At 46.4% G+C, this 15,124-nt stretch overlaps 1 protein-coding gene across 1 annotated transcript; it reads right to left on the bottom strand.

Annotated features, from left to right (window-relative positions):
- TXNDC15 (thioredoxin domain containing 15) lies at positions 1–14,871 on the bottom strand. Its single transcript, XM_055302381.1, has 5 exons — positions 14,649–14,871; positions 9,619–10,106; positions 7,792–7,955; positions 2,814–2,944; positions 1–702 (listed from the first exon to the last, which is right to left on the bottom strand). The coding sequence occupies exons 1-5, from the start codon at positions 14,854–14,856 to the stop codon at positions 506–508; spliced, it is 1,188 nt and encodes a 395-aa protein (XP_055158356.1). The 5' UTR covers positions 14,857–14,871; the 3' UTR covers positions 1–505.
- Between the last annotated feature and the right edge of the window lie 253 nt (positions 14,872–15,124).

Below are 15,124 nucleotides of genomic sequence, written 5' to 3' on the forward strand. Positions count from 1 at the left end.
AAAGTACTTGACTCTTTTATTTTCCCATCAGTTACTCAAGAAGGTCACACTTACCAATTCTAGTTATTCTTCTGCAACAGAACACTCTCCTGCACGGAGAGAAAAACTGCAAATGAACAGAAACCAATCTTCTTACACATATATAAGGAATCAAGAGTTTCCTAAAACTATAATGTGAAACTCCTATTTCTTCCTTCTATGAAGCAAACTGTCACTATCCACTATTCCACCTGAACACAGCTCCACATTTGAAACTGGATTACTCCCTTAAAACATTGGATTAGTCAAAACAAGAATGGTGAGCGCCACTGAATATTTTTGCATTTGCTTATTGCAGTACTAATTAAAACACCAATTTATAATTTTTAACACATTTAACAGTTCAACAAATGCATGATTCTTTTAATCTAACTGAAGTTGTAAGTCTACACTTCACTGGAGAAGATGTAAGAAAAGGCAGCACTGATTTCTGAAATTCCTCGTTCCGACTTCTTTCAGCCCATCACTATTCCACGTGTTCCTGCTCTTGTCCTGGAATTAGCCACCGAATGTTCTCAGTTCGAATGGTAGCATACATAATAAAGCTAATTAAAAAGAACAGGGAAAATACAAGCAGCCAGTCCACACTTTTGATCAGAGTGCTGGGAAGAGGGCCTATTTCATCAGCTTGCGTTACCACCACATTTTTCTTGGCTTCTATGCCTGAAAAAGAAATCAGCTGTTTCAAATCAGACAGAAAACATACCCGCTAAAGATCTTTCTCAAGCATTTTGTGTGGTATGCAAAAAGATATGTAGTCTTAAAATAAATACACTGGTGTATCTGGGACGGGTTTCACTTGTCTGTTGGTATAATCTATGTTTGCCTCTCCCCCACCACATCAAAGGAGCAGGAACCCATTCAGCTGTTCAAAGCCTAAATGCTAAAATTTTTATGAACTCCTCAGAAGGGTCTTAGTGCAGGGTAAGAGTTGTCTTTTGTTCTCTGTGACACCAAAATTCAACAAGTAACTGCTAAAGCTAGTCTCAGGAATCTACAGAATGTTTTCACAGGTGAATGAATGCGAAATTCAAAATGCCTTTAAATCATTTACTGAAAACATTGTTAGAACTAACCACCACTAAGATACGCCATTACCAAAGATGCTATCACTCCTCGATTTCTTTTGGGTTCTAGGTTTTCCTAGAACGTTGAGCAAAATGGCACCTTCTTTCCATATCCGTCTGATTGATAAGCAGGGGTATGGAACTCCAAGACTTGGAATAGCTAACTACCCACCAACAACCCTTTCACTCATATGAGGTAACTCAGCTCTTTGTTCTTTACTGTGAGATATAAGTAGATTTCATATAAATGTAAGGTGTGTTTTAACTTATTTTTATTCCCAGTAAATATACTTCAGGAAAAAGTGGGGTGCTCATAATTAAGACAGTCAAGCTTTTGAAGAGCAAACTTCTGCAAAGAAAAAAATTTCTTCAATATTTAGTGTTCAAACTTCTACAGAATAAAAAAATTAGGCTACATGTTTTGGCAAATATTAAGGGACTAAAAAAGCATCTGCATATGGGTGAATAAATGGAACACACAGCAACAAAAAAGAAGAAAATACAACTGTACCCACCAACGCAGATGAATCTCACAAAAACACAATGGTGACTGAAATAAGCCAGCACAAAGGAATCCATTCTGGATGTCTCCATTAATATAAAGTTCAAAAACAGATAACACTAGCCCATTGTGTTAGGAGTCAAGGTGGTAGTTATCTTTGCGGGCAAGAGTGCTGAGGGTGGACTGGTCACATTCTCTCTGGGTCTGAATCCTGGTTACTCAAGGTGTTCATATTGTGAAAATTTATCACCCAGCACACCAATAATTAATGCATACATTTGGGTAAATATTACACTTTAATGAAAAATGTATGTAAGAAATTACCTACAAGGGGCAGCCCCGGTGGCACAGCGGTTTGGCACCGCCTGCAGCCTGGGGTGTGATCCTGGAGACCCAGGATCGAGTCCCACATCAGGCTCCCTGCAAGGAGCCTGTTTCTCCCTCTGTCTGTGTCTCTGCCTCTCTCTCTATGAATAAATAAATAAAATCTTTTTTTTTATTTTTTTTAAATTTATTTATTTATGATAGTCACACAGAGAGAGAGAGAGAGAGGCAGAGACATAGGCAGAGGGATAAGCAGGCTCCATGCACCGGGAGCCCGATATGGGATTCGATCCCGGGTCTCCAGGACCGTGCCCTGGGCCAAAGGCAGGCGCCAAACCGCTGCGCCACCCAGGGATCCCTAAATAAATAAAATCTTAAAGAAAAGAAAAGAAATGTAAATGTTTAAAAAAAAAAAAAGAAATTATCTACAGGTGTATGGTATGTGAATTATAGAATAATAAAACTGTTTTTTAAGGGTATTGATAGGGATCCCTGGGTGGCGCAGGGGTTTGGCGCCTGCCTTTGGCCCAGGGCGTGATCCTGGGGACCCGGGATCGAGTCCCACGTCGGGCTCCCAGTGCATGGAGCCTGCTTCTCCCTCTGCCGATGTCTCTGCCTCTCTCTCTCTCTCTATCATAAATAAATAAAAATTTTAAAAAAATAAAAAAATAAAGGTATTGATAATCATTAAAATTACCTATTCATGTGAAGCTTGCCACTGATTGAGAAACTTTTAATAGAACCATAGCAGTTCACCAGAAAAGAAGGTTCGCATCTGAAAACCAACCTTGAATCTTTCACTTAAGAGCAGACAGGAACCCACAGAATTCATATACCTGAGTAAAATAAAATCCCTTGAATGGCATATTATTTCTACATACCCGTCTGGTTAAAAATGAAGACTTTCAGTGTTTCCAATGTTCGGTCCGTATGATTAAATCTAGCCATTGGTTTAGCTCCTTGAAATAACAAGATGTTGGGAACAGCTACGGTGCCAAACCTGGTAGAAAGGCTATCATCACAGAAAGAAGTCAGTCAGAAAACCAGGAACAACAGCAGGTTTTCTCACGCAGTTACCATATCAGAATGGATGGCCATAAATCCATTTTTTATCAGTTTATCAGTATCAGTTTCCTGTGACCTAGAGAGGTTTCTGATATTCGAACTCTATGCTTATAGCTCTTTCTGACCTTTTTCTTTCTTTCTTTCTTTCTTTCTTTCTTTCTTTCTTTCTTTCTTTCTTTCTTTTTCTTTCTTTCTTTCTTTCTTTCTTTCTTTCTTTCTTTCTTTCTTTCTTTCTTTCTTTCTTTTTTTTAAAGATTTTATTTATTCATGAGAGACAGAGAGAGAGGCAGAGACACAGGAGAGGGAGAAGCAGGCTCCCTATGGGGAGCCAGATGTGGGACTCAATCCCAGGATCCAGGATCAGGCCCTGGGCCAAAGGCAGACACTCAATCACTGACCCACCCAGGTGTCCCCCTTTCTGATCTTTTTCCTTATGGGTTAAATTTGGGGGCATTCCTATTCTGCTGAGTTGCTTTCTATTACAATAAGGCACTATTCACACAGTTATTCCATTTTTTTTTTTAAGTAAACTCTACCCCCAACTTAAGGCTGGAACTCACAACCTCAAGATCAAGAAGTGCACACTCCACTGAGTCTACCAAGCTTTCCCTAGTGATTCCACTATTTAAGTTGCTAACTGCCGAAAGTGGTCAGACCAGAAAATTCTAGTTCATGGACAAAGCATACTATGTCAATTTTTTTGACAAAAGAAATTTCAAACTCTCCAGAATGCCCATCTCCATCCTTCATATATGAGATTCAACTTAGGGTGAGCAGTTAGTTTGATTAAGTCAGGACCCGTGGATCTATGGTCTAGCAGACACACCAGGAAGTTCACCACTGGGGCAGGACTTAACATGATCTGAGTGCTACTGCTTCACCTTTACATAATACAGTCGGTCCTATAAGCTCTGGAGTCAAAACACTCAGGTTCAAGCCTCAGGTCTGTCACTGAACCAGTTGTGTGAGCTTCAGGCAGACTATTTAACCTCTTTAAGCCTCAGTTTCCCCCATTAGTAAAATGATAGTATTGGAAAATCAGGATTTATTTCTTTTGTAAACATGGTGTACCTTAAATATTAACATATGAGGCAAACACATGCCCCGGCCTTATAACAAGTCTCTACTCTCCATGATCAGCAGACACTGAGAGGCATGCACGGAGATGACAGAAGAAAGCAGATGATAAAGGCCAGCAGAAAACGGCAGGGTGAGACCCAAACCTAGAGCTTTAAGCTGGTGCTAGGGGCCAGCCCTGCCAGTGGGGTGGGGGGCGCTCCGTCCAAGTCTGACACTGACCTAGACTGTCCTTCCCACCAGTCTCTTACCTTGGGCCAGGACACCTAGATATTTCCCTGAAGCCCTTGTGAGAATTACTAATTTGCTGCGATTTCTTTCTCCCTAAACAAGTTTAGGTAAATGTTGGCAGTTACATTACCCACATGGAAGATCAGTAGAGTGCAAATTTTTACTCAAAATTTACTTGAAGGGTGCCTGGGTGGCTCAGTTGGTTAAGCATCGACTTGATTTAGGCTCAGGCCATGATCTCAGGCTCATGGGATTGAGCCCCAAGTTGGGCTCTGCGCTCAATGGGGAATCTGCTTCTCCCTCTCTTTCCGTCTCCCTCTGCTCACTTGTTCTCTCTCTCTCTCTCTCTAATAAATAATTAAAATCTTTTAAAAAGTCTGAGGGGACACCTGGGTGGCTCTGTGGTTGAGCGTCTGCCTTCAGCTCAGGGCATGATCCCGGAGTACAGGGATCAAGTCCCACATCGGGCTCCCTACATGAAGCCTGCTTCCCCCTCTGCCTGTGTCTCTACCTCTACCTCTCTCTCTCTCTCTCTCTCTCTCTCTGTCTCTCATGAAAAAATAAATAAAATCTTCAAAAAAAATTTTTTTTTTTACTCAACTTCATTTTTACCAATTTGACCATGTTCCAGACTTTCCAAAGTGATCCACCCACCACCTCCTGTAACCTGCTAAAGGGCATGTGATGCAGAGGAGGAGGGACACACTTTAAAACCCATGCACAGGGGTGCCTGGGTGGCTCAGTGGGTTAAACGTCTGCCTTTGACTCAGGTCATGACCTCGGGGTCCTGGGATAGAGCCCCACATCAGAATCCCTGCTTTGTGGAGAGTCTGCTTTTCCCTCTTCCTCTCCCTCAACTCATGTTCATGCTCAAGCTTTTTCTCTCACACACAAAAATAAATATTTTTAAAAAAATAAATAGGGCAGCCCTGGTGGCGCAGCGGTTTGGCACTGCCTGCAGCCAGGGGTGTGATCCTGGAGACCTGGGATCGAGTCCCACATCCGCTCCCTGCTTGGAGCCTGCTTCTCCCTCTGCTTGTGTCTGCCTCTGTGTGTGTGTGTGTCCCTATGAATAAGTAAATAAAATCTTTAAAAAAAAAAATAAAAATAAATAAATAAATAAATAGATAGATAGATAGATAAATAAAAACCCTCGCACAGTCACAGCCCTTGGGGGAAATACACATCTGAACAAAGCTCTTTATACCTATCTCACTGAACATCTAAAAAAGACAAAAGCCCACTGAATAACATAAAACAAAAGTAAACACCATTTTTTTTATTTTATTTTTTTAAAGATTTTACTTATTTATTCATGAGAGACATAGAGAGAGGGAGGCAGAGACACAGGCAGAGGTAGAAGCAGGCTCCACACAGGGAGCCCGACGTGGGACTCGATCCTAGGTCTCCAGGATCACACCCTGGGATGAAGGCAGCACTAAACCACAGAGCCACCCGGGCTGCCCAGTAAACACCATTTTAAAGGGCTACATTAATTCATTCATCAATTTATTGACTGTCCACTAAGAAACATGCATACAATAAATGTAAATAAGAGGAAAGAAAAAAGAGGGAGGGAAAGGAAAGAAAGAAAGAAATCCTGAGCAGACACACAACAGGGTGCTGAATCAGGCTGCCAAGGGGAGAAACTTAAACTGCAGATGAGTCTCAGGAGGGTTCCACATGTAACACTAATTTTGCTAATTCAGGCAGACCAAAACCCTGAAGAGTCCTCTGGCCCCTCCACTACCATCAAGCAGACCCACCTTTAAATTCCATCCTTAATGCAAACTGGTGCAGGCACTCTGGAAAACAGTATGGAAGTTCCTCAAAAAGTTAAAAATAGAGCTACCCCACCACCCAGCAATTGCACAACTGGTTGTTTATCCAAAGGATACAAACATAGTGACTCAAAGGGGCACCTGCAGCCCAATGTTTATAGCAGCAATGTCCACAAGAGCCAAACTGTGGGAAGAGCCTAGATATCCACTGACAGATGAATGGATAAAGAAGATAAAGTATATATATAAAGTCGAATATTACTCAGCCATTAATAAGAATGAAATCTGGGCAGCCCCGGTGGCTCAGTGGTTTAGCGCCGCCTTCGGTCCAGGGTGTGATCCTGGAGACCCGGGATCCAGTCCACATCGGTCTCCCTGCATGGAGCCTGCTCCTCCCTCTGCCTGTATCTCTGCCCCTCTCTCTCTCTGCATCTCTCATGAATAAATATATAAAAAAAAATAAGAATGAATCTTGCCATTTACATTGATGTCAATGGAACTAGAGGGTAGTATAGTTAAGTGAAATAAGGCAGAGGAAAATACCATACGATTTCACTCCATATATGGAATTTAAGAAACAAAACAGAGGAACATGGGGGAAGGGAAGGAAAAATAAGGTAAAAACAGAGAAGTAGGCAGCCCGGGCGGCTCAGCGGTTTGGCCGCCGCCTTGCAGCCCAGGGCCTGATCCTGGAGACCCGGGATCAAGTCCCACATCGGGCTCCCTGCATGGAGCCTGCTTCTCCCTCTGCCTGTGCCTCTGCCTCTCTCTCCCTCAGTGTCTCTCATGAATAAATAAATAAAATATTTAAAAAAAAAAAACAAAAACAGAGAAGTAAGCAAACCTTAAGAGACTTAATGCTAGGAAACAAAGTGAGAGTTGCTGAAGGAGAGATGGGGGGGAATGAGTAAATAGGTGATGGGCATTAAGGAGGGTATGTGATGTAATGAGAACTGGGTGTAAAAAGGAAAAAAAAAAAAAAAGAACTGGGTGTTACTTGAAATTGATGAATCACTAAAGCCTACCCCTGAATCTAATAATACAGTATATGTTAACCAAATTGAATTTAAGTTTTTTAAAAAATTATTAACTTAGTCATAGTAATTCACTCATTTATATAATACAACCCAGGGCTAGTTACTTACTTCTGTGCAAAATTGGGGGGAAATTATAGTACATATTCACTATACCCGTTTTGAGAACAAAATGAGATACAAATGAAAAGTACTTTCCCCAATGTCTAGCACATGGTAGGCCCTCCATAAACAATAAAACAATAGATGTAATTAACATAAAGATAGATAGGGAAGCCTGGGTGGCTCAGTGATTGAGCATCTGCCTTTGGCTCAGGGTGTGATCCCAGGGTCCTGGGATAGAGTCCCACATCGAGTTCCTTATGGGGAGCCTGCTTCTCCCTCTACCTGTGTCTCTGCCTCTCTCTCTCTGGGTCTCTCATGAATATATAAATTAAAAAAAAAAGACAAATTCCACCGTGCAGACAACAGTCCCTTCTCTTCAGGGGCCTCCAGAAAGTGAGTCTCAGCTCCCTGAGGAGTCTTTTCCACTCACCTTTGCCCATCCCTCCCGCTAGTCCACTTTCCATGCTCACACCTACATTCTCAGCTTTGAATTTAAATGACTACCTCCAAATAACTGCAACCATCATCCAGAAGGATGACGTGTAAGCTCTATTCAGGGAACATACCTGCTGTGCTGAGAAGCATCGAGTGCCAAAAAATGAAGAGCTGGAAATGCCCGGGGCAGAGAATTAAAATGAGGGGCCAAACTGGCAGAAAATCGGCACCATGGGGTGTAAAACAGGACCAGCGTGCAGTCACTACCATTTGGATTCAGAAAATCCATAAGGTCCTGTAGTAAAAAAAAACAAGTGTTAAAGTCAGCAGTAAATGTTCATGTACATTCTTCTGGAAGGATGCCCAAGAAAGTGGAAACACTGCTGCCTCCAAGGAGAGGAGGCAGGGACACGATAGGGAGACTACAGGATATCCCCTTAAGAACCTTTTGGGTTTGGGGGCACCTGGGTGGCTCAGTGGTTGAGAGTATATCTTCCACTCAGGTCGTGATCCAGGGGTCCTAGGATCGAGTCTCCCATCCGGCTCCCTGCGAGAAGCCTGCTTCTCCTTCTGCCTATTTCTCTGCCTCTCATGAATAAATAAATAAATATAAAAATAAAGAACCTTTTGGGTTTTGAACCATAGGAATGCAGGAATCAGCAGCAAAGTATTGGCAAATAACAAATCATAAACTTTCCTGTAGGCTTTCTTGATAGTACTACATAGCAATTTCAGTATCTTTCGGGATTCGTCAATTCAAATACTAAGTACCCACAAGGCACAAGCCATTGTCCCCACCTCTGACCTGTGCCTTTCACACATTCTAATGGCATTATTAAAGCACTGAACAGTAGATCCAGATCTGCAAGCAGTCAAATCAATGTATTTGCCCAAAGGCTAGTTCAATGACAGGGTGCGTCATTCCTGCCACCACCCTAACTCAGACTGCTGAAACTGCTCTCTCCTGGGCAAGTGTGTGACACTCAAGAAACAGTCCAGCAGGGCTGAGGCACACTGTTCACCAGGCACTAAGGGGAGGGTGTGAGGCCAGCGCGGACCCCTGTACTTCAAGGGGCCACGGACACTCCATATACCATTTACCCTCATTTAAAATAAGCAGTCATAGCGTGCAGAGCTAGGATTTCTTCTCATATTACATAAGCAGCCTAAACTCATCCTGCTACCTGACTCAACAATCCCACAGAAACAGTCAGACATTATCCTAGTGTTCTCTTTGGAATTATTATTTATCCAATGGACTGGAAAAGCATGGCTGCATTGGGGACAACTCCGGAGAAAACACTGGAATCATAGTCTTTGAAGAAACTTTTCATTAATATAACCTGCTTCCCAGGGGTATCACCAGTCTAAACACTGCTAACCACAATCTTAGTAATTCAGATATTTTGAACTTACCTCTGTAATAAATAGCTCATTTGGAAGAAGAAAAATGCTAGGATTCTGATGCTAAGTGCCTATCTGTCCAATGAGATTTTTTTTTTTTAAGATTTCTTCATTTATTTGAGACAGAGAGAGCATGAGTGGGGGATTGGAACGGAGGGAGAGAGAGAATCTCAAGCAGACTCTGTGCTGAGTGCAGAGCCCAACATGGGGCTCTAACTCACGACCCTGAGACCACCACCTGAGCTGAAACCAAGACTCAAACTAAACCAACTGAGCCACCCACATGCCCCTGGGATCTCCATCATGAGGCTTGGTGGATAGAAGATCCCAAGGGTGACTAGGCTTAAGCGGTCTACAAAGCATAATTGATAACTGACACTAGTTCTATTGCCTCCTCTCCCCTCCCTACAAACATGAGAGCAAAGTCAATTTTCACTGATGCAGCCGTCAGAAAATGATAAAGATCCCGACCCTCCGTTTGATAGCTGATAGAATATTAAATAGGAAAATCAGTATGCAGAAAAGGAGGAAGAAACTAAGCCATCCTTTCTTACCTGTGACATATTTAAAACCTTGAGAGTAAAGTTTTCTAAGCCGGTCACATTTCTCTCCTCGCAGTTCACCTTGGGAGATTTCAGACTTTCCGTGTTATTGGAGTCCTCGTGTGGGGCCGGGTCCGATTCGCCCACCTCGGGCTCTGAGTAATACTCCTCCTCTCTGTCCTGGAAGCTGGCCCCCGTGCCGTCCAGAGAGAAGAGGTGCTCTCGGAGGCTGCACCGCGAGTCCTCCTCCCCTTGGGCCCCGCAGGTGCCGCCACTGGGCTCGGAACTCAGCTTGTCGTCTGTCTCCCCGGGGATCACGGACAGCATCAGCACATGGTCGCCATCCGCGTCAAGCCCCAGGACCGTGCCTGCCTCTCCTGCTGACCTGTCCTGGCCCCCAGGGCCGCGTGGGTGCTCTTCCTCACTTGTGGACACGACTCCGGCCAGCAGAGCATGAGCAGGCTGCTCCTCCGACTGCAAGTGACTGCCTTCCTCAGCAACTAAAACATGCCAGCATGTTCCCAGGTATAAGTCACTTCAAAGTACACGCACCCCCAAAGAATTACAGTTCTCCTCAAACAAGAAATTTTCCCCTACCAAGAAAAAAAGGTAATCTTCCCATAAAACTATCAGAGGGCCACCCATCATTCTCCAGATCATGAAGAAAAAGGTACCAGGTTAATGAATGTCAGATACCAAATGGACAACTACATGCCTTCATGTGATACCTGCTATTTGTCCTGTCGATTATAAGCAAGAACATTCCACTGCAAATATTCGATTAGGAAAATATAACACAAATACTTCAACAATTTCATATGCTTGATGAAAATATCCAACAAAACAATGATGCCTTTATAGAAGATTCTACTATAGCAAGGCAACCTTGCACACATTATAACAGCTCTGAGAGCCCGGCAGGACAAGGGTCACCATCCCCACTTAACGGATGACCAAGCCGAGGCACAGAGAAGCAGCATAAGGCCCAACCCACGCAAGCTAGTAAGCAGCAGAGCCAGGTCTCTGAGTGAAGTCTTCTGACTGCTACTCCAGATCAGGCCTTATCCTGCCCCCATAATACCTCAGGGAGTGCTGTGCCTCCCAACCTGAGAACACTACTCCAGCCATACAGCAGCTCCTGCATGAAGTGGCCTCTCTCCTGCTTGCCACCCTTGGGAGTGCCAGGAGGTACACCCCACAGTGCCAAGGCAACAGCAGAGGTAAGGAGGACTTTCCTCCCACTTTTGGAGCCACTAGACAGGGAGTGGGCAAAATGTTTTGGGTAAGGGAAGACCCTAGGGAAGTCTCATTCACTGAGCAATCTCCACTCACCTTTTTCAACAGTGACTCCTGCCTTCCAACTCCCCTTAACTCAATAAAAGCAGCCAGACTCAGTGCCAACCACGGGGCAGCAGAAACAAATGAGCCCAGCTGTACTCAGACAAGCTCGCCTTGCGGCTAGGAAACCACCAGCCATGTAACAGGCTGTGCCCTGTCAACAGCATGTCACCCAAGTGTGAATAACCAACTGACTTTAAAGTTGGGGAGAGGTCTGGGAGCTTCCTATGGTATGCACACTTAGTGTAAGAGCTCAAAGAATATCCCCATAGAGACTTGCAGATTCATTCAGCCATTGAAAAACATTCTCTCAGAATCCTGCTTCTGGCTAAGTTGGAGGAAGAGAGACCAGATTTACCCTCCCTAGTGAAACAACCCCCAAAAGGCCAAAAATGTGCAAAAGTTTCAGGAAACTAGTTAGCCTGCAAGGAAGGATAGGGATCCCTGCAGAACAGGAAGAGAAACAAAGGAGGAGAGCCCTACAGGGGCTCTAGCTTACCACCTGAGGGAGTGCCTGCCACAGCTCAGGAAGGGGGGGGGAGCAGGACGAGTCCAGCAGACTCCTCCAGTTGAGGAGATGGTACTGAGGGTTCAGAGGGACCAAGAAATCTAGAGTTTGCAGGACAGAATAGTGGAGATGGGCAAGCTGCAGAGAGAGGACCCAGAGACCTACAGAGAGACCCCCATCAAACACACTTGTCAACATTTACATGGGAGTAAGCTCCCAAAGCAAAGCAAAGAACCACCCAAAAGGATCAGAGGCAACAGTATGTACCCACCACTCACAGAGAGCTGGGAGGAGTACCTGTTCTCACCAGCTAGACTAGAAAACCTCACAATTCACAGGGCACCGGAGAGAGGATGCAAAAGTAGTTGTGCACAATTAATCCTACAGTAAATACAGCTGTGCACCCATCTAGCAAACCTCAAAAGCAAGGCTCAAACCAGGCTCAGTTAACTTAACTGTACCCCAGGACAAAACTCATGAATATTTAGATGAACACTAAAATAATCTAGCACTCAATAAGATCAAACCTATGTCCGGCATCCAATCAAAAGTTACCAGGCATTCCAAAAAGCAGGAAAATAAGATCCATAATGAGAACAAGAATTAACCAACTAAAACTGACCCAAAGCTTGCAGATGTCAGAATTAGGAGATGAGGATATTAAAAAAGTAATTATAACTCTATTACTATTTTCAGAAAGTTAAGCAGGTATAGAAACATAAGATATAAAAGACCCACATCAAAATGCAAATCAAAACCACAGAGATCTCACCTCACACCTTTTATCAAAAAGACAAGAAATAACAAGTGCTGGGGATATGGAGAGAAAAGGAAACCTTCATGTGCTCTTGGAAGTAATGTAAATTGGGGCAGCTATTGTGTAAAACAGTATAGAGGTTCCTCAAAAAATTAAAACTATAATTACCATATGATCCAGCAATTCCACTTCCAGGTGGAACAAAAACACTAATTTGAAAAATATATGCATCCCATGTTCATTGCAGCCTTATTTACAAAAGCCACAGAAGCAATTTAGGTGTCTACCAAAGGAAGGATAAAGAACATAGAATCTATGCACACGATATCATTATTCAGCCACAAAAAAGGAAACCTTGCCATTTGCAACAACATGCATAGATCATTATGCTAAATTGAGATGAATCCCAGAAAGACAGATTACCCTATGCTCTCACTCACATGTGGAATCTTCATAAATAAATAAATAACTAGCGCAGAGATACAGAGAACAGACTGGTGGCTATGAGAGATGGTGGTGGAAGGGGGTGAAGTGGGTGAAGATGGGGGCACCTGGATGACTGTTCAGTGAAGCATCTGCCTTTGGCTCAGGTCATGATTCCAGGGTCCTGGGATGGGGGCACACATTGATCCCTGCATTAGGCTCTCTGCTCAGCAGAGAGCCTGCTTCCTCCTCTCCCTCTGCTCCTCCCCCTGCTTCTGTGCTCTCAAATAAATTAAGTCTTTAAAAAAAAAGGGGGGGGGGGATCACTGGGTGGCTCAGCGGTTTAGTGCCTGCCTTCGGCCTGGGGCGCGATCCTGTAGACCTGGGATCGAGTCCCGTGTCGGGCTCCCTGCATGGAGCCTGCTTCTCCCTCTTCCTGTGACTCTGCCTCTCTCTCCCTCTCTCTGTGTATCTCATGAATAAATAAATAAAAATCTTTTAAAAAAAGAAAAAGAGAAAGAGAGTATAGATGGTCAGAAAGTACAAACTTTCAGGTACAAAATAAGTCGTGAGAATGTAGATTCACAGTATGGTGACTCTAGTTAAGAATACTGATAATACTGCGTTGCATATATGAAAGTTACTGAGAGTAAATCTTAAAAGTTCTCGTCACAATAAAAAAATACTTTAGGGGGGGCGCCTGGGTGGCTCAGTCAGTTAAGCATCTATCTGCCTTTGGCTCAGGTCATGATCCCAGGTTCCCTGCTCAGCAGGGAGTCTGCTTCTCCTGGCCCTCTGCCCCTCCCCCACCCTTCCCCGTTCCTGTTTGTACACCCGCTCTTTCTCAAATAAATAAATTTTTTTTCAAAGATTTTATTTATTTATTCATGAGAGACACAGAGAGAGGCAGAGACACGGGCAGAGGGAGAGGCAGGCTCCATGCCGGGAGCCCGACGCGGGACTCGATCCCGGGTCTCCAGTATCGCGCCCCGGGACGAAAGCAGGCGCTAAACCGCTGAGCCACCCGGGCTGCCCGATAAAATAATTCTCTAAAAAATATCATAAATAAAATCTTTAAAAATATCTATATTTTTTAGGTGGGCAGCCCGGGCGGCTCAGCGGTTTAGCGCCGCCTTCGGCCCAGGGTATGATCCTGTAGACCCAGGATCGAGTCCCACGTCGGGCTCGCTGCATGGAGCCTGCCTCTCCCTCTCTCTCTCATGAATAAATAAAATCTTAAAAAAAAAAAAAATAGCAGGCCAAACGGACGGGACCTGAACAACGTGTGAGGAGCGGGACGACCCGGCCCTGCGGGGGTAAGGCGGCTGCCCTGGCCGCGGGTCGGGCCGGGCCTCCAGCGTGGCTCCTCCCCCGGGAAGCCCGGAGAGCGAGCTGAGGCTAGCAGCGGCTTACGCGGGGAGCCTCCTCTAGGCACGTCCGTCTGTCCTGCCTACAGGCAGCTGACCGAGAGCGGCCTTCTTAAAAAAAAGTGATCCGTCAGAGTGCAAAATAAAGCGTGGGCCCTGCAGGCGGAAAGGCAGGCTGTGACAGGCCCCGGGGAGCAAACTCCGGCTCGCGGAGCCGCGCGGCCCCGCCCGGACACGGAGCTACTCTCGCAGCCGGTCTCCTAGGTGGGTGCGCCGGGCGCCGGGAAGGTCGGCTCCTCGCCAGGATTCGTGTCGCCCCTAATAACGGGCGCGCCTCCGTAGGCGCCCACACGCTGCCCCTCGCGACTGACGGACGCCTGCGGCGGGGGCCTGCACGGGCTCCCCGCCGCCCCACCCGACCCCCCGCGGAAAGGGGTCGGGGCGCCGCGGGGCTGGGCGCGCGGGCCGGCGCCACGAGGAGCCGAGGGGCGCGCCGCGGGCCCCCGCGCAGGTGAAAGAGCGCCGCCCGAGCCGACCTCCACGCGCCGTCATTTCGCTCGCCGCCGCCTGCCGCCCCACCCCCCCGCCGGCCATGGCCACGGCCCCGGCCCCGGCCCCGGCCCCAGCCCCAGCCCCAGCCCGCACTCACCCTCCAGGCCGCGGGCGGGCGACCCCAGCACCCACAGCAGGACCTGCCACCAGCCGAGGAGCCGCATGGCGCGGGGCTGGAACCGTTCGGGACCACTGCCCGAGCCGCAGGGCAACGGGCGCTCGGCGAGGCGCGGCGCGGCGCGCTCCTGGCTTCCTGGGGGAGGGGAGCCGCGAGCGCGAGCACGAGCGCGAGCCCGTGCCGCCATCTTGGAAGCTGGCGGCGGCCGCGAGCGCCATCTTGGAGTCGGGCGGCCTGCCTCTGGCTTGTGGCCTCTAGTCCTCGGCGTCCGCTGCTGTTCAGGATCCCAGAGCTAGACACGTCCGGTCGTCTCGAGCTTTCCCGACCCGCAAGCCCTGGACGGGGTTCCAACACAGACCCGCAGCCCGCCTTCTTCGCGCGGAAGGCGCTCCGGCTGCGGGCAGTAGGCGCTGCGTCTGTACGGCGCCGCGTTCCGGGGCGGGAGAGGCTCCGAG

This window comes from Nyctereutes procyonoides, unplaced genomic scaffold (genome assembly GCF_905146905.1).
Source record: "Nyctereutes procyonoides isolate TBG_1078 unplaced genomic scaffold, NYPRO_anot_genome, whole genome shotgun sequence".
Classification (NCBI taxonomy): domain Eukaryota; kingdom Metazoa; phylum Chordata; class Mammalia; order Carnivora; family Canidae; genus Nyctereutes; species Nyctereutes procyonoides.